General features: G+C 23.9%; 1 protein-coding gene across 2 annotated transcripts in view; it reads left to right on the top strand.

Moving 5' to 3' along the window:
- The window catches only part of LOC129979342 (signal peptide peptidase-like 2A), a 31736-nt gene extending 7222 nt beyond the window's left edge, over positions 1-24514 (top strand). For both annotated transcript variants that reach the window (XM_056090706.1, XM_056090705.1), the window contains 14 exons: positions 567-656; positions 744-883; positions 3833-4077; positions 5519-5615; positions 9222-9332; positions 9505-9586; positions 10713-10787; positions 11203-11256; positions 12984-13037; positions 14786-14885; positions 15747-15824; positions 15910-16064; positions 17709-17837; positions 20478-24514. In XM_056090706.1, the coding sequence (XP_055946681.1) occupies positions 567-656; positions 744-883; positions 3833-4077; positions 5519-5615; positions 9222-9332; positions 9505-9586; positions 10713-10787; positions 11203-11256; positions 12984-13037; positions 14786-14885; positions 15747-15824; positions 15910-16064; positions 17709-17804 (1377 nt within the window). In that variant the 3' untranslated portion in view covers positions 17805-17837; positions 20478-24514. The remainder of the gene's footprint in view (positions 1-566; positions 657-743; positions 884-3832; positions 4078-5518; positions 5616-9221; positions 9333-9504; positions 9587-10712; positions 10788-11202; positions 11257-12983; positions 13038-14785; positions 14886-15746; positions 15825-15909; positions 16065-17708; positions 17838-20477) is intronic.
- The last annotated feature ends 2363 nt before the right edge of the window (positions 24515-26877 follow it).

The following is a 26877-nucleotide window of genomic DNA, read 5'->3' as shown; positions in this document are numbered from 1 at the left end:
ATTGATTGTTAAAAATAGAAAAATGAAAGTGTTTTTTAACTAAGAATTAAGGGTTTTAGAATCCAGTTGATATATATTTTTATTTTAAATTAACAGCTTTATGTTTATTTTAAATTTTAATATATAAAACTTGAAACAAGCTTTTTGCTTTCATTATGCTTCACATAATCATTCTATAGCCAGTACAAATGCTGTACCAGAAAGTCTTTTTTTTAGAGACTGGTACATATACCATGTATAGATTTGAATTTCATTCTCCTTGCAGAATAAATAGTTAAACATTTTTTTTATATATAAATAACATATTTTTTAGCATGTAAATGCATAAAAGCTTCCTGTTAAAAAGAAGTAAAGTTAGATCACAAAGTAAACATTCAGAGGGAATGATTGTAGCAAAATTTCAGTGTTTTGAGAATTGGTGGGAATACTAATATAGTTTTCAAAGTTCTTTTGTAAAAAAGAATAATTTGAGATTACTTCTATTTGTTGTCTGAAAATTAATAAAATAATTTGCATATTTATCTGGTAACTGTTCCCTTTTCTTATTTCCTCTTCATTTTTGGTAGAATGATATGAATTTTTCTGAATATAAGTATCTGAATGGAACTGGAATTCCTGCCATGAAAATATCTGAAAATTCTGCCAATGTCTTAAAAGTAAGTTTTGATTGACTGATAATTTCTGACATAAATTAGTTTTTGATTTTTGAAAATGCATTTTAATTTGCATAAGTTATGTTTTAGGAAATGGGTAAAATCATTACTGTTCAGCTATTTAAACCACATGATGATCAAGGTTTGTATATCGTAGTAGTTTTAGGAGCATTAGCTTTATTCACTGTGGCTGCTGGTTCATATATGTCTGGACTTACAAGTTACAAAATGTAAGTAATGTTTCTTTCTCTTTTTTTTTCAGAGAATTTTTTTTTTATTTATTTTGTACAGTGATGGATGTTTCAGTGATTTTTTAAAAATAAAAGAGTTGAAAAAAACTTTAGAAATATGTGTTTATATCAATAGATTATGCAATTTGGTTACACCATTATTTTCTCCAATTGACTTTTAAATTGATTTTCTATTCTGTTTGTTTTAATGATTACTTATTTTATTATTATGTTTTTATAATTTTTTTAGAGTTATGTAACTATCTGGAAAAGGAAAATTTGCACATCTTTTTTCTTTCTGTTTCTTTTTTTTTAAAGTTTATTCTATTTCTATTACATTGAATGTTGAATCTTACAGAACCTTTCAAAGACAATTTTTCCATATATTAAAAACAGTTGTTATAAATTAAATAAAAAATTAAATTATAACTATGTTTTTTTTTTATTATATATGCAATTTGAAAAGTCTGTGAAATCTAGTAAATAATATTTATTTCTAATTAAGCAGCATTAATACACTGCTACTAAAAATATAAACATATGTTTAGAAGATTATGCAAATGTTTTTATCATTTTTATGAAAAAAATTAAAATATTTGTTATTTGTGGTTATTATTTTTAGCAATTGAATTTGTTTTTGATTTTATAAAAAAGATTGCTTAAAATTTTTTTTTCTGGTAACATCTTTTTATTTTCAAAATAAGTTTCTATCCCATCTAGTACATTTCTTTCACAACTCTTAATTATACAATTATGTGTATACACACATAAAAATTAAAAGCATTAATCAATGATAAATAGCATAAATTAGGATTTAATCTTCATTTTGAAACTTTTTAATAAAATCCTATACATAAAGATATTATTTTTTTAAATAAAAATACTAAAGAACCTGGTGGAAAAAACCAGAATTTCCATTGTTTAGCAATCACAAAATTCACATACTAGAAACTGGCTGAGATGTTGCAATTTAAGAATCTACTATTAAATTAACTTTTTCTTTAACTGTGCACAATATTTAAATATTTTTATTTTCAAAAATTTCAATAAGAACATAAATTTGTCTCTGTTACTTAATTAATTTCTATTTTTAATAATGTTATTAAAATATTTTATAGAAAAGTTTGACTTAATATAATGATTTTTATACAGTATTGCTATTTATTTTTCTAATGCAAATATAATCATCTGATTAAGTTCCTGTTAAACTTTAGCTTTTAAGAATCGGCAAATTTATTGAGATAAATAAAGTTTCATTCCTTAAAAAAAATGTCATTCTTTTTTTTATAAGCTATTAAAAATAAAATAAAGAGTATTTATTTTATGTGGGTATAATAGTTTCTTATGTTGTATACCAAATGAAAAGACTTTTATTTCTGTGAACTATTGTTGTAGGGATAATTTTCCATTAACTCAAATATTTTGTACAACTATCTGAGTATTGGAATTGTCTTACAAATTTACAAAAGTCTTTTCAAAAGAAGAAATGAAAATGGTATATATCAAGAATAAAAGTGATAGACTGATATACAACAAATAAAGATGAAAATAAGTATACTTTCTTTTTAAATTGCAACTGATTGCTTTTGAATAAGAAATTTATTTTCGATCACAACGATTGATTATAATCTGGCATATATAAAAAAAAAGTTGCAATTGCATATGTGCACACTTACAATTTTAGTTTTTTTTTTTTTTTTTTTTTTTTTTTTGATATTTTTGTAATTTATTAGTTTTTTTTGTTTTTTTTTGTTTGTTTGTTTGTTGTTTAATGGCTATCATTCTCCATTAATTTTATAGCATAACTATTAAAATACTTTAATTGAGTCAAATTTAATCATGATTTTTTTAACAATGGTTTTTATTAGAAAATATTTTTTTTAAACTAATATTACAAGTGATATTTGATTTGAATAGTGTTTTTGTGGATAGTGGATTTGATTATAAAGAGAAAAAAAATTAATTATCACCTAGAAAGTACAAAACAAATATTTTATATCCCAATAAAAGCAAATGATTTAAAGGACTTTTGATTACGATCCTACACCTAATTCCTTTTTACTATATAATTGTTAACGTTTTTGAGAAAAAATTCATAGGAAAAAAAAATATTAATTTCATAAGAAAAAAATATTACTTTTTAATGCAGTGTAATATTTGTCTATTGCCTGTGATTAATACCATGAAATCACTGCTTCTTAAGTAGATCATTAGATTGGAAACATATTCTCCCCAATAAGAAAAAGCTTTCAATTTTTTGTGGGCAAGCCAACTATTTCATATGTTATTCAAACTAAAAAATGCTTTATCAAATTTTGTTGATTTATGACAATGTTTTTACTTGTGTTAATGCATCAATTTGATAAGAATTGTAGTGTTTCAAATAGTATAATTTTTACCATCTCATTAACAGTCCCAAATTGGCATTAGTTTTTATTTTCAAAAATGAAGATGTTTTTCTATTCATTGCACTTCTATTGTGATGAAGTATTCAAACTAGTAGTGATACCTAGACTTCAGCCTTTAACAGCTAGCAAGATAATGTTGACATTGAAAAAATTATGTCTGTTAAACGCCTCAATAAGATTGATAACTATATAGAAAACTAATATTTGTTTGTTTTAATTCTGTTGTTAATAAAATATAATTTTTTATTCTGCTCAGTTGTCCTTTATTTTTTTAAAAGGCCCCAAAAAGTATACATTTTTTATATATGAGTTTGAACTATTCTTGAGTATTGTATGTAATTCCAGTATCAACTGTAATTTATCATTATACAAAAAATCTTAATAATAATGAAAATATATGAGATTTTAAAAATCAGTTGATGCCATAAACTGTTGATCATACTTTTATAATTTTGTGAATTAAAGTCAATTTTGAATACTTTACTTTTTATAAATTAATTTTATATAATTATTATTAAAGCTCATTTCACATTTTTTTCAGTTTCAAGGAAAGTATAACTAAAAAAGATCGTGCTTCTGGTCGTGGTCCAAAAATGCATCGAAATGATGCACGGCAGAACAGACGGTTCAAAAAAGAACAGTTACTTAAAAATTTGGCAAATAAAATGGAATATGGTGAAGAATATGGCATACCTATCCTAATCTTAACTCCATGCTATACAGTCTATTTGATTGTAGGACTTGTAATTACAATAGTTTTAGGATATCTTCTAAAGAAATATTTATGTAAGTAAATATCTTGTCTTAATAGAAATTGTACAATAATTTGTCTATTAATGAGAAATATTTGAAATTCAAAAACTATGGGCTGGAATAAACAAATTCTTTGTTTACTACAAAAAAAGAAAAGGGAAAGAACCTAAAATTTTAAAAAATGCCAAGTACTTTATGAAGTACAGCATAAAAACTAAAGTTTATATTCAATTAACTGCTTTATTCTTGAAAGATCTCTTTTTTGCTATTAATTTTTTCCTGTTTTAAAAAACTTTGTTAATGGTGATGAAGTTCAAAATGAGTATGTGATAAATGTCAATAATTCTAAATTTTGCAACTGATTGCTTCCACAACAAGTACTAATGCAAGCTGTAAAATTTTATATGTTGGCAAAGTAATATTTTTAAAAAATTTCCCAATTCCCCAATTTTATATAATTCAACTTTCAAATTATAGTCCCCCTGGATCTGCAGCTCCTATTTATTAATAAAGATTCTTTATTCAGTGATGAAATCATATCAGATTTATTTATTTATTAGGTTAATATGTAGCAAAATCGATTTCATAATCAAGTTCGACTTTTATTCATATTTAAATATGATGTTTTTTACATTTAAATTTTATTAATTATAATTAGGAATTATGAAAAAGAATGGCTTTAGAAAGGCTAAATTTATATATTTACTTCTCAGAAAGTATATGCTCAATAAATAAATAAAAAATCCAACTTTTTATTAAATTTCAAATAAATTAAAAACAAATCATCATTTTGATTTTTTTTTTCTCTGCTCACAATGATTTCTAAGTATATTATTGCAGAAAACTTTTTTTTTCTCCACTTTAAAATTGGACAAATTAATGTTTCAATAATACCAATACCAGTAAGATATTTTTTTTTTTTTTTTTTTTTTTGAAATTTTTAAAGTTTTTGTTGCATAGTACAGGATTTGAAAAATATTTTTTGTAAACCACGTATTATAATTGACAAGCTTGATTTATAATATTTAATGTCTACTAAATATTTGAGTATAGAAGCAGCTCTTCTTGTGTGTTTTTTCCTTTAATTAAAGATAAACTCAGCTTATTTTAATAACGCTTGAACATTTTAATAAAAAATATTCTATTATTAATTAATAAGTTAGACATTTTTTAAAAGGAATGAATTTTGTGAATGCTACAAAACAGATTTGATTTCTAGCTTTAAATTGGAAAATTTTCTGATTTCAAAGAAAAAGCATAAAAATACAAAGTTTTTTTTTTTTTTTTTTTTTTTTTTTGCATGCCAAAACTGTTTTGCTGTAATTTTTCATATCATGAAAAATTATTATAACTTATTATTAACTATTATATAAAGTCAATTTAAAAATATTTTATTGATTAAAGATTGAACATTATTATTATTTATATATTATTCTTCCCTTCATATAATATATTTATATATATTTTATTTCAGTGATATTTTCCTTAGTTTCCTTCACATCTGGTAGCATAATATGCTTATATTTCTGCTTATATTCATGGACAAGAAAATATAAAAGCTATTTTGTCAAGTATGTTTGCTATGCTATTTATTTTTAAAGTCAGTTTTTATAGTATATGTGAGAATTATTGCAAATGGCTTTAAGTATCCACAAAAATATTTATTTTCCAATTTTTATAAATCTTTAACGCCAAACAGATTTTTTTTTTTTTTTAGATTTTTACTATTTTAATATATATATATATATATATATATATATATATATATATATATATATTGTACAATTGTTTATTAGTAATTCTAAAGTTTATTAGTTGTCTAAGATTGAAATTAAAACTTTCTGCTGTTACCATTGTAATGCTTCAATTTTTAAAAACATATCACTGAATTAATATTTAAAAGCTTACCTCCTTAAACAGCATTTGACTTGTTAATAGAAGAGAATGTATAGACATGGTAAATAAACAATTTTTTCATTTCTGAATATATATGTCTATATTGGTTATGTGCATATTCGATATTTCATTTTGTGCTTTAATTCAATTAAAAAATTGATTATCTTTGTTTATTTTTAACTGTCTTTTCCCCCTTATTTGATTTGAAAAAGATGTAATTTGTCTTGTTCTTTCAGTTTTGCATGCAGTTGTTTTGTTCTTTGATTATTCCTCTGTTTGAAATTCCTCTTGTGCTTTCTCTCTACTGATTTGAATTGCTTGCCTTACTTCCAATTTAAGAGAATAGGTACTTGACTGAATGATTATCTGTGCAATAACTGTAATGATATTGAATTTGAAATTCGCATGCAAGATCTTTATGTACTATCTTCTGCATCAATTTAGAGTGAAAAAGTAAGCATTTTGGTCACTTTGATTCCATTATTTGATCTACAAATGAATAATTATTTTCTTCTCTTCTATTATGAGTTTTTTAATACACTAAATGTAATTAATTGATACCCCTTCTCATTATCTTTTTATTATTATTATTATTAAAGTCTGTAAAGTCCACAAAAAGGGTAAAATGTGTTCTAAATCATCATTGATGAACTTTTAATGTAATTAAGTTTTTGTTAATTTCTAAATGATCTGCTAAAATATGAAAACAGAGGTCATCCAAACACACACACAAATAGATAACTTATAGGAAAACAACCTATTGCAATGGCTCTCATAATATGACTTTGGGGAAATTTCTGCAGATCTTCCATCATGATCCCTAGAAAACAAAACCATCCTTCATTCAAAAGTCTATATAATTTGTGTATGACTCTTTCCCATGTTGTTTTGTCAACAGGGTTACTAGAATTATTTTGCTTGGATTTTAATATGCTTAAAACATATTGTAAGAGATGTAAAAATCTCGGCCAAATTCATAGATGGGTTATATAGCTCAAAAGAAATGGAAATGGTGAGGGAATTGGATTCTTCATTTCCTCATAACTTCCTTAATATTGAAGATAAAAGAATAAATCAAATTATCCGAATTAACGCCTCATTAAGATGAATAACTTTTGCATTTAAAGTTTTTTGATTGCTGCAATTGCTTAGAAGTTAGAGTTAAAAAGTGATTTCCAACTCCTAATTTTAACTGTTTCTAATATCAATAATTTATGTTGTCAGTTTTTAAAAAAATGGAGTATAACTTTTATTTTTTATTTCATTTCCTTTCTTTGAAATTAATCAAATGCTCATGTTCTAAAGATTAAAAACTTTAATAAAACTAATTAAATAAAAATAAAGGAAGAGGGGTATTTAATAACAATATTATATAAAAGCAGAATTGCATGCTTTTTAGTTCTTTTGAATATAATCATAATCTTTTTCTTGGAAAAGGAGGTGTGTGTTTATTTGTTTTATTTCTGTGTTAAAGCAGGAGAATCGTGTACCAGTTTTTCACAAGGCAGAAGAAGATTCTAGCCAAATCCATAGAAATTCTCTAAATTTCTTAATATAATAAGATATAAGGGGAAAAAAAGATTAACACATTTAATAATTTATTGTTTAAAAAAATTACACCTTGGCATCATATGTAGGTATACCCAATTCTTCTGTATGACCATTTCACCGTTTAAAATAAAACAATTTAGTTTCTAAAATAGTAATTTCTTCGTGAAATATTAATTAAAATCACTCATTGCAGGATCTCATAAACCATGCAACCATTGAAATTTATCAATTATTTGTTTTTTAGGTAATAGATTTATTTTAAATGTGATTAAATACTATTGGAAAGATTTAATTCATACTTTGTTTTTTTTTTTTTTTTCTAAAAAAAAATAGTATGAAACTGATTATTATCAACCAAATTATATGATCAACCAATTTATTGAGCAGATGACAAAGTTTTATCAAAGTAACCAGTTATCTTCCCAAAGTGTAAAATAGGTTGCTGCTCAAATTTTGAATTATATTTTGCAATATTTATCATGGAATATATATATATATTTTTAATTCTGCATATTTTTTGCAATAAACTTTTGTTATTTAAATGTATTTTTTAAAATGAATTATTTGTTATTCCAGAACTTTTAATTTGTAAGTCCTTTGGTATGATGTCTGCACCCATTACTGAGTGTATACTGTATTAAAAGAAGACAACCATTATAGCTATTACCCAAGTCTGGGTATTTATTTTAACGACATAATAGAGAGTAATCACCAAAAATTTCATGTTAATCTATTGACTATGTTTGCTACTGATATGCGGTTAAGCCTAAGGTTCAGCAGTGGCTTGCAATTAATACTCATTATTATTTTTTTTAAAAAAATTGATAATATAATTAATTTTACTCCAGCTACTGGTTTCAATTAAAATATTCAAAAGCATAACAAATAAGATCTTAATTTCAACATTAATTAAAAAAAAGCAGCCGATTTTTCTTTCAATATAATTGAATAATTGAATGTTAAATAATATTTGTATATTATTTTTATAATATTTGTTGCCTTAAGATTATTTATTTTATAATGAATATTGAACTGTGATAGCAATAAAATCACTATTTATGATTGCTTCAAAATATAATAAGGATTATCTAAAGATTGAAAGGAATTTAAAAGCAATAAGTTTGATTATAAGAAATCTGTCTTTATCTTACAGCTTTCTGAGAGGAATTTTTTTTATAATACAGCCGTACCTTTAATTTTATTGTGTAGTGATATTTAAAAGGACGTTTTTGTTGCTTTTTCTACAATTTCAGAACAAATTTTTATAATTTATTATTCTTACATAAAAATCGTTCCAAATTATTTTAAATAAGACATTTGTAAAGTTTTTTTAAGGGTAACATGTGGGATTAATTCAAAAAGGCTCATAAATAAAGATTGCCAATCAAAAATATTTGCTAAAAAATTTTCTGTTAAAATTCTTTGTTAGAAAATTTATCAAAGAAAAAAAATATTTCCTAAGCATTAATGATTTCAAAATAAAATACTATTTCCATTGTTCTGTCACATTATTCTCTTAACATTTTTTGTCAAAATATTTAGAGAAAATTTTAGATTTTTCATTCATTGTTTTCATTATAGTTCTCTAATTAATGTTTTAATTAAATTATTCTGCTAATTATCTTTTGACTAAAGATTGGTGTCTTAACTTGATATTACATTGTTAAAACAAATTATTTTTGTTTAATTATCGATTAATTAAAAAATTATTTAAAAATTTTTCTTTTTAGGTATGCATTTGTTTTCTGCAATAGAAAAATAGTTTTCACTGCTTTGTCTCTTATTTTGCAAACAGTTTCATTTGGTATACCCATATTATGGGTAATCTTCAGAAACGCAAAGTAAGTATTCCTTAATTTTTTTTTTTTCCCTTCATTAAATGATTTAAAATGTCAGATTTGGTAAACATCGAAATTCAAAAATATTAATATGATTTTAATACAAGTATTTATACCTTTTTATTATTATTTAATATAAATATTTACATTTTATACTTTTTTATTATTATTTTAGGTATGCATGGATGCTGCAGAATATCTTAAGCATATTTTTATGTTTTGGTTTGCTAAGACTGTTTCGACTTTCAAGCCTGAAGGTAGCCCCTTTTTAAATTGGAGTTATAATACATATACTACATAAATTAGATTTTATTTACTTACATGATTTATGTAACAAACTTCCATTATGAATTATTTCAACAAAAAAATTAATTTTGGTGATGCTTCTGCAATTAATTTACTTAGATAATAACAGAAATGAACAGAGTAAATTTGTTATATTTTATCATTTCATCAGACTTTTATTCTATGAATTGCCTCTCCACAATATTCCCATTATATTTAATTTAAAATTCTGTATATAAAAGTATATAATATGAAAACTATATAAGTATATATATATAAACTATATATATATCATAAAGTTGGCTTTATCGCAATTTCAAATTTCTTTACATCAAAACTAAAATTCTACTGTATAACCTAAAGAATTTTTTAAAAATTTATATTAATATAAACTCCACAAATTATTGATTTTAAATATTGATCCAAAATTGTTGGTGCATATAACTTTGCCTTTAAAAATTCAAAAATACATTAATACATTTTGATTGCATATTTTACATATTAAATTCTACAAAAAAATGATTAAACATTTCATTTTAAACTATTTACCAAAAAGTATATCCAATAAAATAACTATTCAAATTTTTTAGATTATATCAAAGTAGAGGGTAATTTGTAGAGAAAATGCTCTGTTAAGATTTCTTTTTATATCTGCATACATCTCTTATTTCTTCTAATAGACTTTGACATTATTCTTGAATAAAGTAAAGAATCAATTTTAAAATATCACTAAATATTTATTATAAACCTATTCAATTTAAAAAATATAAAAAAAAAATTCAAATTATGTTTTGCATTGAATTTTCTGGAACAAAAACGGCATAAACTCATATTTATGTGATTGATCGATTGTAGAATCCATTCCACATTTTGCCAAAGGGAAAAAAATGGGTAGAATCATACCATGGTATGTAACAGTGCGCAGTGGGACAGCTATTTTTATCACATAATTGTGTTTTTACATAATTATATTGTTTAACTCCAATAACCTGTAAAAAAAATGTAAAATTGTTAGATTAAAAATTAATTTACCATGTAAATTCTTCCAAGATGTTATTGTGGATATTGATCATTTGTGGTTTGCTATTATTCTTTTAGATGTGCTCCATTCTACTTGTTTTACTTTTTATTCTGGACATATTTTTTGTGATCGTTACGCCTCTTTTTACTAAAGTAAGTGTCTGTGCAATAACTTACTTTTTTTCTAAATATTTTAATCAAAAATTTTAATTTTATGTTATTTTTATTGTTAAAAGTTTATTAGAGAATTAAAGTTCAAAGAAAAAAAATTTCACTCTTAAAAAAGTTTTTTACAAAATTTATGGTCTTTATTCATAGATTTGTTGAAGTGTGGTGGTCTTGTAGTAACCATGATTCATATTCCAAGGTCCATCCTAAAAGAACTTTCATGTTGCTTCTGAAAACTAAAATATAAATTTCTTGTATTTAAAGAATAAAATTCTTTTAATTATTGAATCTTTTTTATGAATCTTTTTTTAATCTTTTTTATTTTTTATTGAATCTTTTTTACAACTGTGTATTGTTGGTCATTTACTGTACTAAAACATATTTTTATTTGCTTTAACAGAACGGAAAGAGTGTTATGGGCGATCTTGCTACTGGTGGAAATTTTGAAAAACTGGTACATAGTGAAAAATGTTTTTTTATCTTTAAATATTTCTTTAATTAATTTAAACTTAGTTAATAAATTGACTTGAGATTTTTTTAACTATGTATATGTAAAAACCGAAAAGGCTCGACATAATTATTATTTTAATTTTTAACATTTATAATTGTATTGTTCGTTATTCATTGTGATTTTAAATAATTTATTCTTATTTTTTTCTTCTTATTTGGTAAAGGGCAATATAATATTATTTTTTATTCTTATTTTTTTAATGTGATTACTTTATATATTTATTTGTGAAAGATACTCTTACACATTTTCATCATGTTACCATACATTTGGAAGAAAAGAATTTAATTATTATATATATATTTATCTATATCTTTAAAACCAATACTTCAACATTTTTTTATTGTTTAAATGATTGAGATCTAATATTTTTTTTCAAAGCAGAAGGACAATTTTAAATTGATGTAAAAAGAAATCGTACAGAAAATATTTTTCAAATAAACGGTTGATTTATAAGATTGTTTATTATTTCAAGTAATAAGTTTTCAATAAATTTTAAGGTTAACTCTTCTTGTTCAATATTGAAAATGCAGTTAAAGATACCTTATTTTTGGAATGGAGCCTGAAAAAAGGTTGCAAAGTCATACATTCAAATTCCTAATTTTATTAATAAATTGTAAAAAGTAAAAGTTTTTCATATATTAATCTTTTAAGGGCTTTCATAACTTGCAAGTCATATATTAATAATTGATTTTATAATATGATCTATTAAATACAAAATGATATATATAATTTCATTTGTAATATCTTTTTAATGAACAAAAAACATTTTTGGAGCCATATTATATAGCTTCACTTATCATCATTATTATTATTATGAATAAAGAAGGGTAAGAAATAAAGAAAAAAATACTTTGTAAAAGTTTGTGTACTAAAAATCTTTTATTTTTCATTTTATTTATTTTATTTTAGAATGTGTTGTGCTTACTTTGTATTTTTCTTAATTTTTTTATGTGGTTGATTCTAAGAATGCAATAACTAAAAAAATTAAGGCACAAAATAATTTAAATAAAAATGTTTTGAAGGAACAAAAATTGAAATTATGGAACAGATTTGCAAATAATCGAGTTATTATGTTTGCAGATTAATATTTGTGAATCTCACATGACATATTTTTTATTTGTTAATGAAAAAAAAAATTAATGCTTAAGAGATTTATGTTAGTAAAGTTTTAAACTTTTTTTGAAAAAACATAATACATTGAATTTCTTTATCTGATCTACAAAGCAAATTAAAAATAAGAATTTATTTCTATATGAATTGAAAATTTGAAATTTAGTGCCAAATTACAAATTTTGCCTGGGGGCAAAAAAAAATTTCAGGACGTTTTGTACTTGCTTCATACTCCTGATCAGTATTACTTATTTAATTCTTTTGTACCACCCCTTATGGTGTTAAGTTCTCTAGGTTATATATAGCAATACTTAATGTCATTGGGAACATATTTTCATGCTTGTTTCAACTACTTAGAGTATGTTAGACACAGCTATCAATTTTCTGCTTGAAAACTGGTACTTACTATGTAACCACACAGAATAAAAATTTAGCTTATCACATATTGTATTGCCCTTTACCATTCTACAATTGTTTAAAAAATGATATGCTAATTTATACCAAACTTTTTATTTTGAACTGTTAAACATAAAGTTGAGTGTTTTTAAACTTTTTTATAGGATGATGCAAACTTTATGGAAGAGGTGGCAGCTGGTAGAAAACATATTGAATTTGTTAGTTGAATTTTTATTTGTAATTAAATGTACTAAAGATTTAGTTTATATAATTAAATAGAAGGAAGCAGAAAGTATCTGATTATTTAATTTGTTTACCTAATTATTTTTATCACTTTTTTCTACTTAATCTTCCATACCTATTAAATGTTACTGTATGTTATGCTATAATATCAATATTTAATTTGTAATTAATAGTCTATATAATTAATATTACTGTATTTATGCAAAAATTCTCATTGCTGAAATTTTTTGCAGATGTTTGAATACAATAAAGCTCCATTCCAATATTTGGGTCCATGAATTTCTTAGGATCTAAAAAAACACAACACTGGTTTTATATTAAATACATTATTGATAATCTATTCATTCTTGGACAGGAAGAGAAATGGGAGGACATAATTATTTGAGTTTCTTATTGTTACATGTAATTAATATACCTGTGACTTCAGAATATCATACCAGTCTGCATAATTGAAATTATTAATATAGTATACTTTCATGATATGCTTAGGGAGGTACGAACCTTTAGTTTCTCACATACGTTTTGGTTTTTTTTTCCTGTGTACCCTTTTTTGTCTTCCTTATCTAACCATCTCTTATCACAAAGGAATTTTTATGTATTATCTTGGGTTAATTTCAAAATCAGGTAACATGGATCAACTTAATAATGATTATGCAATTTATTATTTGATTCTTATTCCTGTTTTATAAGAAGTATTCAGTTCATACCATAACAAATTTAAGTAGCAGTGAAATAATTTCTTTTTAATTCATAATGAAAGTTAACAAATATTCATCATGATAATCAAATGTTCAAATCAAAGACAATTGTGATGAAAATCATTGAGCTTGTTGCTTGGCACTAAATTTTATTAGATTAGTTCCAAAGGAAAGCATATAGAATCTTACATCTGGACTTGCATCAAACATACTACGATATTTATTATTTACATGTATGTAAGATAAATATGCTGTTTCCATAAGTTATTTGACTATGAAATTTATTAAACATTTTGTTGTTTTAATAATGAGTTATTTGTATTTTTTTCACTGCTACCCAATGAGGTTACATATTTGTCTAGTATATATTTTCCACATGAATTTAGAGGAAAAAATATTTAAAACTTTTCTTCAATATAATTATCTCTTATTTTTTTCTGTTTTATTTTATTACTGATATTATTTTTCATATTTCTAATTTTCTGCCCAATTTATGTTATCTATACTCTCCTGACACAGTTGAACAAAATTTGGTCCACAGTCTTCATCAGATAACAAAAGGGCAACTTATTGTCCTCAAGCAAATGTTGCAAATTGTTTGTACATAGACATGTATTTGGCATGAAATTTCATCCTTAGGATATTACTATAGATTTTAATCTTCCTAGAGAATTTAGGAGATAAAAACCATTATACAACTTAAACAACTGTTAGCTTTTTAACAATGGTGCTCTTTAAATGTCATTTCTTCATTGAATAATCATAATTTTTACATTATAACCTAAAGTTAAGTCTTTCACAAAATTCTATACACAAATTACATGAAAATCTCCAGTATTTCATAAATTTTTAATTGAATCAATGTGACAATATCTTTCCATTTGATAAAAATGAATAATTGCATGACAAATGAATAATTGATGATAAATTGCAAAATAAATTTTGACATTAAATTTTTTTAGTTGTATGTTTTTTATTTTGTAGCTCTTTCTCTATGACTCATTATTGTATTTCTCTAATTTTAGATACCATCTCTAATGCAAGTGAAGGATATTGGATTTGATGATTTAGGAGTTTGTCATCAACGTTGGACAGGTCTTGGTCTTGGAGATATAATAATGCCTGGTAAAACAATTTTCAGCAAACTGTTTGTTTTCTTTTTATTTTGAATTATTTTTATTATTAAGTATTCTTTTTATTCCGAAAAAGAATCAAAATTCTTAGAATGTAACAGAAGCAGAATGTCAGATACAGAAATTTTAGTTCCAATTCCAAACATTTTTTTAGGGAAAGTGAAAAAAAAAATTCAGTAAATTATGCCAGAAGTTTACAGCAATTTTTGTTAGAACAAGAATTGTTTGCTCTCTTTGATGATATAGTAACTGGCAAGGAGGGAGGGGAGGTGGCAAAGATATCAAGCACCACAGAAATAAAACAAGCATATTTATGTAACTTTTTAAATCCAAATTTAATAAAGGGCAAAATGGTACCTTATGCCGGAAGTCATTTGCACTTGTTAAGACTTTGATATCTACTGGGGATAAAAAAAATCCTTCTCACCTATTTCCTTGATGCATACTACAATAGTACATAGATTTTCCTTTTACAGTAATTAAAAATAATACTTAGAAAATACCTTCAAAAAAACTCCTGCAAAATAACCTAAAACATTGAATTTTTAGTTTTAAAATTCATGTTTCAAAGTGCATTGAATTTCCATTACGACTACCTGCCTACTGAATTTCATAGTTGTAAATGTGATAAATTTGTTGGACTCTGTAGTATGCACAGATATATTCTTCTATAAGTATAATAAACAACATTTTATTAGAGAAAAGCTGTTTTCTTATGAGTGTTGAAATTATATATTGCTAACTTACTAAGCAAAAGTAAAATTTTAAATATTTATATTTTAATTTAGCTATTATTTTCCTATCTTACATTTAAGACATGCATGATTAAATTACATTTATTTTTGTTTTTCAGGCTTGTTATTATCTTATTGCTATGCATTCGATCTTTGTTTTGTCAAGAAAATGATCTACTACCCTATATCTGTCATATGTATGTATAAATTTTTGTTCAATACCTTTTTCATTGCATTCTGATCGATTTTTTATGTTAAATGGAAATTTATTTTGTATTACAGTGTATGGCATAGGTCTATCTCTATCAACCATATCTTTAATTTTCTGGAATGCTGAACAGCCTGCTCTATTATATATTGTGCCACCCCTCTTAATACCAATAATGCTGTTGGGATGGTACCGTGGTGAACTTAGTACATTATGGTATGGTCTCAAAGTAAGTTTTTAAAATAATTTGTGTCATTTTAAACTTCATACAGCTTTTGAAAAGCATATGTATATTAAATTATTAACTGTTATTCCAAGCATCATTTTACCTAACAACATTATCTTAATTGAGTAAACTTTTTTGTTAAAAACTGTATGTAAAGTATATTAAACTTATTTTAAAGCATACAGTATTTATGAATATTCAGTATTTTAACTAATTAAAGAAATTATTTCATGGTCCAAAACTTATACTTTAAACAAAACTTTAATACATTCAGCATACATATCATACATTATCTCATCCTGTTTGAATATTTGAAACTAACATCAAAAGTCTAAATTTTGTTGTTTACTTCCTGTTCAAAGCTAGATTTCTGAAATATCAAGAATTCCTTGGAATCCCATGGCCATATTAATCATCCCTTGAGTAGTCGTATGTTATTTTCAGCAAAATCGGATTTTGAATGTTGAAACTGTAGAACAGATTTAAAATATTAAATGCATTAACACTATTGAGTAGCTTTAAAGTATTGAAAATCCTACTCATTTGCAAAATGAGAATGAAAATTAGATAATGACTGATTGGTAATCTCAGTTAACTCCTCAACTTTTTTTTTCTGTCTGCTATTTAATTATTATATACTTTTCATTTTGAGAATATACTGCCCTATTAATTCAATTAAAAATCCATAGAATAATGGAGATATATGTTAATTATGTATAATTTTATATCAAATTATAGCATCTTAAAATGATTTAATTTTAATTTATGTTTGAGAAGCAATAATTTGATACACGTATAATTTAGGGCATAATGATTTAAGAATTAATTATTCATTCCTGTACTATAGACAAATCCTACTTCTTGAGCAGGGATTACAGCGGGGGGGGGGGGGGGACTTCTTTAGTAAAGAGAGATTAAATATATTATTTTATTATTCAGATATGCAAAAATAAATATTAGATTGAATTCATTTAATATTTTATAAATATTATCTAAAATATCTATACAGTTTTTTTTTTGTCAAACCAAAACAATTTATACTTGAAAGATGTGACATAAGCAATATATTGTAGTACCCTGGCAAGTTTTAAATTAATAGCCAATATGATATGAAAATTAACATTAGTCATAAAAAGAAAGAAGCTGGATATCTGATATTGATATCAGTTATTTGAAAAATTTATTATTACAAAGATGTAAAGAACTATGCTATTAGTTTAAACAAACAAGTAGATGTATTGGAACGAAGCAACTCACAACAGCACAAGACTAAGAATTTGCCCATCACTGATGGGGCTCAATTTTTATGTTCAAGAACAATTCAATTTAAACATTTAAGAAAGCTTTAGAATCTTCCAGATCTCAGATAAACAATAGATAACATATGAAATAAAAGTCTTTCCAGTTTTTGGCTGAAACATCATGGCTGGGATTCCAAACAATCTTAAATGAGATGCTGACTGAACCACAGTAATTACTAGTTATTCTAGTTTATGCAGCAATATTAAATCATCACAAACTCAAATATATTTTTTTATTGTTTGCAAAAAACTAACTAGGCTTATTCAAATTAATTAACATTTAAATCAGTTAATAAATCATTAATTGTCATTACTTATATTATTTTACTGTACAATGAATTTTCAGGTTATAAAAGCACATATAAGGAAGGAAAACAGCAACAATGACCAAGATTCTTGGGATATTAAGTTATCTCTTGATGACCAAGCAGAAGCTACCTAATTATTGAGTATAATGTTTGCCCTTACTGAAATGGTAATTAAAACTCTCCATTCTTTTTAATAAAAAAATTGATTTGGTGAATCAAAAAATTGTGCACAAAACTGTCAAAAACAAGTTATAGCATTCATTCAGCAGGATATCTACATTTGAATAATTTATGAGTTTTCTATTTTTAATTTTGTTGTAAACATATCCAAGTTTCAATAGATCTAAAATCAGTCTTATTGAAAATAGAAATATATATGTCGGGTAATTCATAATTAATTATACAGTATATTTTCTTCAAATAGACATGCAGATATTTTTCTTAATATTTGAAAAAATATTGTTTCAGTTGGAGAAAGACTAACAATGAATAAATATTTTTGAATCTAGAATGTTTTCACCTTGTAAATATTGAAATAGTTTGAAGCTGCATATAAAATATAATATAATCAATGCATATTTTTCATTGTGTATATAAGACGAATTGGTAATAGTTGTGCTATAATCAGATTGAATGTGCAGTAGAAAAAAAAAGATTCTTTCCATGGAACATGTTGAAAATAAGTTACAGTATTCACACAATAGGATAGTATTATTATAATAGATTATGAGTTTTTTTTATCCAACTGGTATTAGCCTCACTGAACAATAGAGAAATATTTGCTTAGGCAGTGTTGATACCTATTGATCACAATGAATATTCACTTTAAATGATAAACTTTAATCTTAATGATGAAATATTTCCACGAATTTCTTGGTGCTTGTATTTAGTAGATTTTTGCTTCATTAAAAAATATGGAGATTTTTAGATTTTCTTTTGTATAGATCAGGTTTATGACTGATTATTTTTTTTCTTTTTATTTTGTCATGGACACTTAGAGCAGCTGTACTTAACTATTAATTTGCATGGTATTTAAATTGTATGATTTCAAAAATTTTAATTTATACAAAATCTAAGTTTCAGAATAACATAATTGGATAAATAAAAATGAAAAAAAAAATTTATTTGAAATTCAAAATTTGTTTTTGTGATGCCAAATTGTCTTTTTAATGTATGTTCCAAAGTAAAAAAGCAATATAAATATTTATTTTACTGGAAAAAATATTAAAATCATCAAATGGTAGCACCAAGGGACAGCTAATAACAGTGATATACAGAAAGGTCCTGCTCAATTTTTCCTAATACACATAAACTTGACAATAACACAACACCATAAATAAGACCCTAATGCTTGGAGTGATGAGTTTCAGCTTGCCTTGCTCTCACTCATAAGATGTCACAATTATATTCTGAGAAAATTGATAAGTTCTATACAATTGTTTTACACCATCTAGAGTAGGTCTTTCTCATTTGTAGTTTTAAAAGCGGGCATCATTATTGTGAGAACTCAATTGAAAGTCAATGAATTGAAGTTAAATATTTAATTATTCAGCTTCAATGATGAATATTTGCAATTGTAACAGATGTCTAATTTTATTTGAAATATTGCATCATCTTGGCACTCTGCAGGTTAATATATTTAACCTAGAGCTACTATATATATATATATTATATATAATATGAAGCTGGAAATATTCACCTTTTATCATTTTTTAATTTTAATTAGAATTGTTATTAATTAAAAATTATACAAATTTTGAAATATTGATATTTCCATGCGATAACTTCCAAAAATGTAATATTAAAATAACTTTTTCTTCATCATAAAATTATTTTTAATACCAATGTTTGCTCTATAATTTATTTATTTATTTTGATTAATTGTTTTAAAGTTCTGTTTAGTACTTTTTACAACATTATAATTCATTATAGACTTTAAATTTTTTTCATTGTTGATTCTAATATTTCATCCTGTTTTTTTTTGTTTTTTTTCAATTATCAGTGATTAATATATGAAGATTTGACATATTTATCCACATTAATTTGGTTTGATTTCAATATAAGGCATATTTTTCAATAAAATTTTTAGTGTGTCCATTTTTAAAATTGTTGCTCTCCTGGGTGATATAAGTAGGTAAATAAAGATGTGCGTATAAAATTAGGGAAAATGATTGTACAATGAGAAGAACGATGCAAAACATCTAAAATAATGTGAGCTTTATGTTTATAAAAAATGTGAAGTTTAAAAATATTTTGCTAAGGAAGCCTTTTAAAATCAACTTCCATAAAATATTTAATTCATTCTATTAGCAATCATTAATCTTGGCAAATCAACTAGCCTCCAAAAATGGCTTGTACATCATGAATGTGATATAACAAAGAAATTATTAAATAGGTTGTGGATCAAATAGTAACCCATATATTTTTTCAAAATTTAGTTTCAAAATAAAGATAGTATAAACATGTATACAACCATATGTATGTAAATTTATATCATATATATTGAAGCAACTAATTAGATAAATAATTTTTTAATAATACTAAATTGTCTTGAATAAATAAATTATTAAAAATTCTTACTTAAAAAATATGTTCCTCAATTAAAAAGGAATTATAATTCTTTTTCATATTTATTTCTTAAATGCTGATATATTTTCTAAGCATATTGTGGATTCAATTTGCCAAATCTCAATATACAAACTTTTATGGAGAGACATAATCTGCCTCATGAATTAGAAATAGCTGTATTTTTGTGCACTGCAAGACTAGTTGTCGATTTTATTTAATGATTAACATTTGTTTTCCAGCTGCATTCACGAAGAAATGTTTTCTGGAAAATATACAAAATTATGCAGTTGAAAGCATGAAGCATCTCTGAAGCATTTTAGATGAAATTTTTTTCATGAATTTTGGAAAATGAAGTCATTGTTTTAAAGTAAAAACAATTTCATTGTTCATCAAACAAAATATGATATGTAGACTATGCACTACTATTTTTAAGAATTTTTATATGTATATTTCAAAAAGTTATAAGGTGATTTTTTTAAAATTTTTGCATGATAATGATTTTAAAATTTAAGATATCATAAAAAAATCACTAAACTGTCTCAAAATAACAAATGCATCACTTACCGCTTTCTAAATATTAATGTGCAAAACTTTGGAAAATACAAAACTCAGTTTTTTAGAAAAAGTGATTTATAACATTTTAACATCTGATCTCAGATATGTAATATGCTATTTATTGCCATACAGTTGTGTTGCAAATGTGATTGTGATTTTGTAAACAGTAAGTTTAAATTGATGCAATTATTTTTATCCCTATTATATAAGTTTTTTGATGGTTTTAAAATATAATGTTTTTGATCGAAACTGAAACTAAAAAAATTCCTTGGGAGCTGTTCAAATTTCATTATTAAAGCAGATGTTAGTAACCCTCAGACCTCAAATGGTAGGATTTTTTTAAAGTTTCAAATTAGCTAGATGCAAAATAATTTTTAGAATGCAGATATATTGAAATAATTTTTACATAAATAATAATCAGAGTCTATTAAAAAAATCTTGTAACTAAAAATTAGTTTTAAACTTTTAATTTATTTTTTAGTTATATATTTCTTTATATTATTTTTTATTTAATTATTGTATATTTATATTATTTATTCATATACTACTTATATATTCCATAATCTTACTGTGATTATTGGCACAAGATGATCTTCAATATTCACAAAGAAACTTTTTTCAGAAACAAAACCACTGTTTTGCTAACTACAAAATGCAACACAAAACACACATGAAGCTAAAATAAATATATATGAAATTAAATACTTTTTGCCTCAGTTATATACCAGTTGCTGTTATTTTGGGCTTATTGCATTTTTGAATCGGGAGTTAATGTTTATATTTACAATGCAAAATTTTTAATCATAAGACAAAAATTCAGACTATCTGCAAACACATCCTATATAATGTAAGTTAAATTATAATTTTGAAAACAAAATTTTCATATATTTTTTTATGAATAATATTTAAAAAGTGGAATAGTTTTTAAATGTTGCTTGTAAATGTTGCTTCTTCTAGTTTGATTTTAACCTTATTTTATTATGCTGATAACATTTTAATAAGTTATAATAAGTAAATAGTTCTGCTTCTATATCTTTTAGCAATAAGATATTATATGATATCTCCAAGATGTAGTTCGGTATTCTGAATGAAGACCAATATCATAAAGATATCGCAACAATGTCATTGGGCACTTTGTTCTGATAGGAATAATTTTGAATAAATGTAATTTAGATTATTTTGAAAAATATTATCTTTTTTTTTATTTGTTCAAATGCATTATAGAAACAACAAATAAAAACATGTTAAAATACATCATTACAATCATTTATGATTTTTTTATCGAAAATTTTTTACAGTATTACATATAGAATGCATAATTATAAAATAAATGTGCTTGTTTGTAAGCATCTGGGGCTAAAAGTAATAAACACAATGAAACCAAATTTCATATCACAGATGGTGGAATATTTAAGGAAAGGAATTATGCACACTTTTCTATTAAAAGTCATTGATTGGAGAGATTTTGTTTAATGAAATTGTGTCAAAATGAATGTTGAAAATTAGATAATGCAAAATTTTATTGATTTTCATATGGTAAAAATAGATTTTTTTTTTATCAACTATCGGGTCCCCAGATACGTATGCACCACTTTTAGTGTGCAACCGTTTTTTTAGAAAGACAACAAATATATTTATATAACCCAAAATTATCAATCATATTCAAATTTTTATACATATTATATTGTAACAGACATTATCTCATTATATCAATATTTTTTTTTCAAAAGTTAGCCATAAATTATTATTCCTTCTACAGTGGAATTATTTATTTATTTTTATTATTTATTTATTATTATTATTTAGGAATGTAGCTGTGGGAATATTATGCTTGAAATTTTTCATTTATAGTAAATAAAAGTTTCTATTTAGAAATCTTTAGAAGGAATCTGTAGAAAGCAAAATGTTTTTTTCCATGTATATTTAAAGCTGTGTTTTTGAAATAAGCTTTATTAATGTTTCATTTTGTTTGAAGTCCTTTTTGCATCATATTCGTATGTAACTTTTAATGTGACTTGTATCTTTGAATTCATGTAAGTGTTGTGTGTTTGTGGTTTTGTTAGATGGGCATTAAATGTTTTCATGTGTGCTTATATGAAATGTATCCATTTACCACTATTTACAAAAGTTTCCATCATTCCACATAGTCTTTTTTATAAAAATATGGATTGAAAATTACTAAGTAATCTAAAAAGGCAAAAACATTTTGTAAAACAAGGTTTTTGCATCATATTTATATATAACATATATTTACACATATTTCTTCATGTCTAACACATATTTACTTTATAAAAATGAAACAAGAAAAAATTTTATTTCAGAAAACTAAAATATAATAAGACGTAAAAGTTTTTACTTCCTACCTAACCAGAAAAAGTGTAATGTCATGTATTTAGTATATAGAAAAATATAGTTTTAGTATTAAGGAGAGTACCCTGTACTCCCATTCTAATATCAATAAAGGTGCTACCAAATGAATATATATGTGAATTTCAATGTTTTAACTGTGATTGTATGACCATAATTTATCATGTGTATTTAATTGTGAATGTTTATTGCTTGAGTGTAATTTATTGTATATTTAACTATGAATGTTTAGCTGTGTGCATTGTATATTTTGAATTATTACTATTCACAATTATGCTTAAATGCATTTGTATTTACATCTTCATGTGTGTTGTTATACGTTTTATCTTTATTTATGCCAATTCATTTCATATGGCTACCTCTTTAAAATTGTGAATGTATTTAAGCAATAGCATGTGTAAAAAGCTATATTACATTACATTATGTCATGTCTCATATGAAAAGGAACAATGGTAATTTAGAAATTAAAATTTTTAAGTTCACAGCATAAATCCATTCTAGATTTTTCAAAATTAGCTATTAAACTGATGATAACTGATATACTATTTACATCATTCCATTGAATGGTCCTGGCCTTTTGCTAGGTGTGGTTCATTTTTTCATACAGTAGTCAATTTATTCTTGAGATACATGTCATATGATTATGTGGCATAGTGAAATTATAAATATGTCAGTTCCATACATTTTTAATAAATTTAAAATATTTACATTATAACATTATTTTTATTATTATTACATTATAACACATTATTTATCTACAGTGGAATTATTTATTTATTTTTATTATTTATTTATTATTATTATTTAGGAATGTAGTTGTGGGAATATTATGCTTGAAATTTTTCATTTATAGTAAATAAAAGTTTCTATTTAGAAATCTTTAGAAGGAATCTGTAGAAAGCAAAATGTTTTTTTCCATATATATTTAAAGCTGTGTTTTTGAAATAAGAGTAGAAAAGAGTTTGAAATAAGAGTTTTGAGTAAATTTATTATTATTTACATTATAACATTATTTTTTTTAACTTGAGATGAATACTGAGATAAATGAGGGAAAGGCAAGGACTTCATTCTATTGGAATTTGAATTGTGTTATCTCTGACAAATTTATTACATATTTTCTTACCTCTTAGTTCTATTGTTTTATAATTTTAAAATCACTTCTTTGTATTTGCAGAAAAATTACAGATTCTGACATTTATATTTTTTTACATACCAGGAAACTCCATTTAAAGAAACTATCAAGTAATTTAAAGAAATATTGACTTAATTTAAAGAAATATTTTAAATTCTATGAAGATTTAATATCAGTATCTAACAAAAAGCAGATAATTAATTAAGAATCCATATTTTTATTTATATCTTTACTGTCTTGCATAGTCATACACATTTTTTGATTAAAAAAAATGCTTTTGGTTTGATGAATTTTGTGTTCATTTTATTATATTGTTTGTGTAATTTGTATAGTAATAGTGTATTTTTATTTATGCAATAATAATGCTATTTTTATTAATTGTTTTTATTGTACATGTTTTTATAAGTGGAAATTGGGTACTAGTAGTGCTCCTTTAGATTCCAATCATCAAATATACATTTTGTACTTAATTTTTTATTCATACTTAATTTAAAAAATTTAAGTTATCATTATCATGCTTAAAATTTTTTTGATTTTAAATTTTAGAATTTTATGTCTTTCATTTTTCTCTCTTTTTTTTTTTTTTTTTTTTTTTCTAAAAGTTATTTTTCACAATTGTAATACGAATATTATAAATTTTTATAAATTATTATGCTTTCTTTGTATTATGATTTATGAATCATTCTGTTTAATTTATTATATAGTAGTTTGCATAAAATTGAAAGTTGTGCAATCATTTTCATACTCCTTAGATAAGCATCAGTAATAAAAAAAAATTGATTATGTTTCACGTTATAAATCCTGTAAGTACTTATTTGATTTTACTTACTAATGTATAGTTTATTATTCTAAAAAGCAAGTTTAAAGTAAAAACATGATGGTAACTGCTGGTACAAGTGTAATTATTGAACCATTGTCATGCTAAGAAATATCTTGTAAAGTGATTGTATCCCTTGAGCAAAATAGTATAATTTCACTCTTCGTATCATGTTTTACATTAAAATATAATAAGGGGTAGGGGATAACAAATTTTAAGTAAAAAGTTTTGTGATTTAAGTTTCCAATGACATGCACCCACAGCATCTATGCTCTCTTCCCATGTAGTTGGTCATACTAGAGTATGCTGCTTTAGACTGTTTTCTTTTTTACTAATATATAATGTTTTCTTAACTTTTCAATTATTTAATATTTCAAATGGTTTCTTTTAACTCAAACTATAAATTTTGTTTGATTTTTTTTATTTTAATAATTAATGTAAAGAGTTTTCTATATGATATTACTAAAATTTATTTCTTGTAAAAAGTAAAAGAAAAATTAAGCCACTGCATGCATTTATATTTTGCATTTAAAGCTCATTTAAATGAGCATCTTACATGAGGCCTATCTTACATCATGTACAAGATTAAAACAAAAAGAAATTATGATATTGTTTTATATGTATACATGAATATTTATTTATTTGTATTTAGAATATTATATAATTTTTTTTAATATTTTCATATACATTTGTGCTCAATTTTATTTTGTATTTGATGTTTACAATATCCTTTAATTAAATGTTTCATGGAAATTGTTTGTCATGTGTTTTATACTTTGCTTTATTTTTCTCCAAAAACTAACATTTGTTATAAAAAATTAATCACATCAAGAATTAATCGAAGCAAGAAATGTATTCTTTGAAATTTTAAGCATCCTTCAAATTATTAATGTCATAAAAGTTCCATACATTTTATTAATGAGATGCCTGACTTTTTTTAAAGGAATGAAACATCGAAGCAAGTATGATCATGAATTTATCTTATCAGTACAAGTCATGAATTGAGCATGGTAATTGTAATAATTAAAAGATTTTCTGTTTAAGATGGCAATATTTGAAATGTTTTAAAAGATATTACTTCTACACTAAGTTTATAAAGAGGTTACTATTTGGCATCTTTAATATGTACCTCTTCATAAATTGAAAATTAATTAATTGAGGAAATTTTAGAAGGTATCAAGAATCAGCTGACGATATACTTATAGTTTCTCACTCAAAGATAGATGTATTTGTTCGGCTGATTCTATAATCCTATCTCCTACATCCTGCAAATGATTCAAGCAATTAAAAATTTCCTTTTTAGGGAATATATGATATATTTAGGCTTTGAGAATGAAAGTAATTATTTATTTTCTCTTTTCTTAGCATTTCATTTACATTTATTTTATTTCTATTTCTCTTTTGATACCTTTAATTTATAACTTCTTGTATTCATTTTTTTTTCTCAACCATAGAGGCATATCTATATAAAATATCACCCAGGGCAAATATCGAAGCAGCATTCCCTCTCGCCTTTGCCCCCTTTTAAACTGCAGTCTTCATGTTTTCTCTTTCCCTGCCCCTCTAAAAAACGTTATTATAGGGAGATGAAATTAAACCTAAATAATTCTCTATAAAACATTTTTGAATAATATTGTCTATCATTCGATCAATATATTTAAATTATTCAACAGATTAATTAAACTATTTTTAAAAATTAAATAATGTAATTATTAACAAAAATATAGCTAAAATGTGCAAAAATATTTGAAATAATGTTTTAAAACGC

The sequence above is a fragment of the Argiope bruennichi genome, chromosome 1 (assembly GCF_947563725.1).
Source record: "Argiope bruennichi chromosome 1, qqArgBrue1.1, whole genome shotgun sequence".
Classification (NCBI taxonomy): domain Eukaryota; kingdom Metazoa; phylum Arthropoda; class Arachnida; order Araneae; family Araneidae; genus Argiope; species Argiope bruennichi.
Note: the sequence above shows the minus strand (reverse complement) of the source record. Positions and strands in the feature narration are given on the sequence as shown.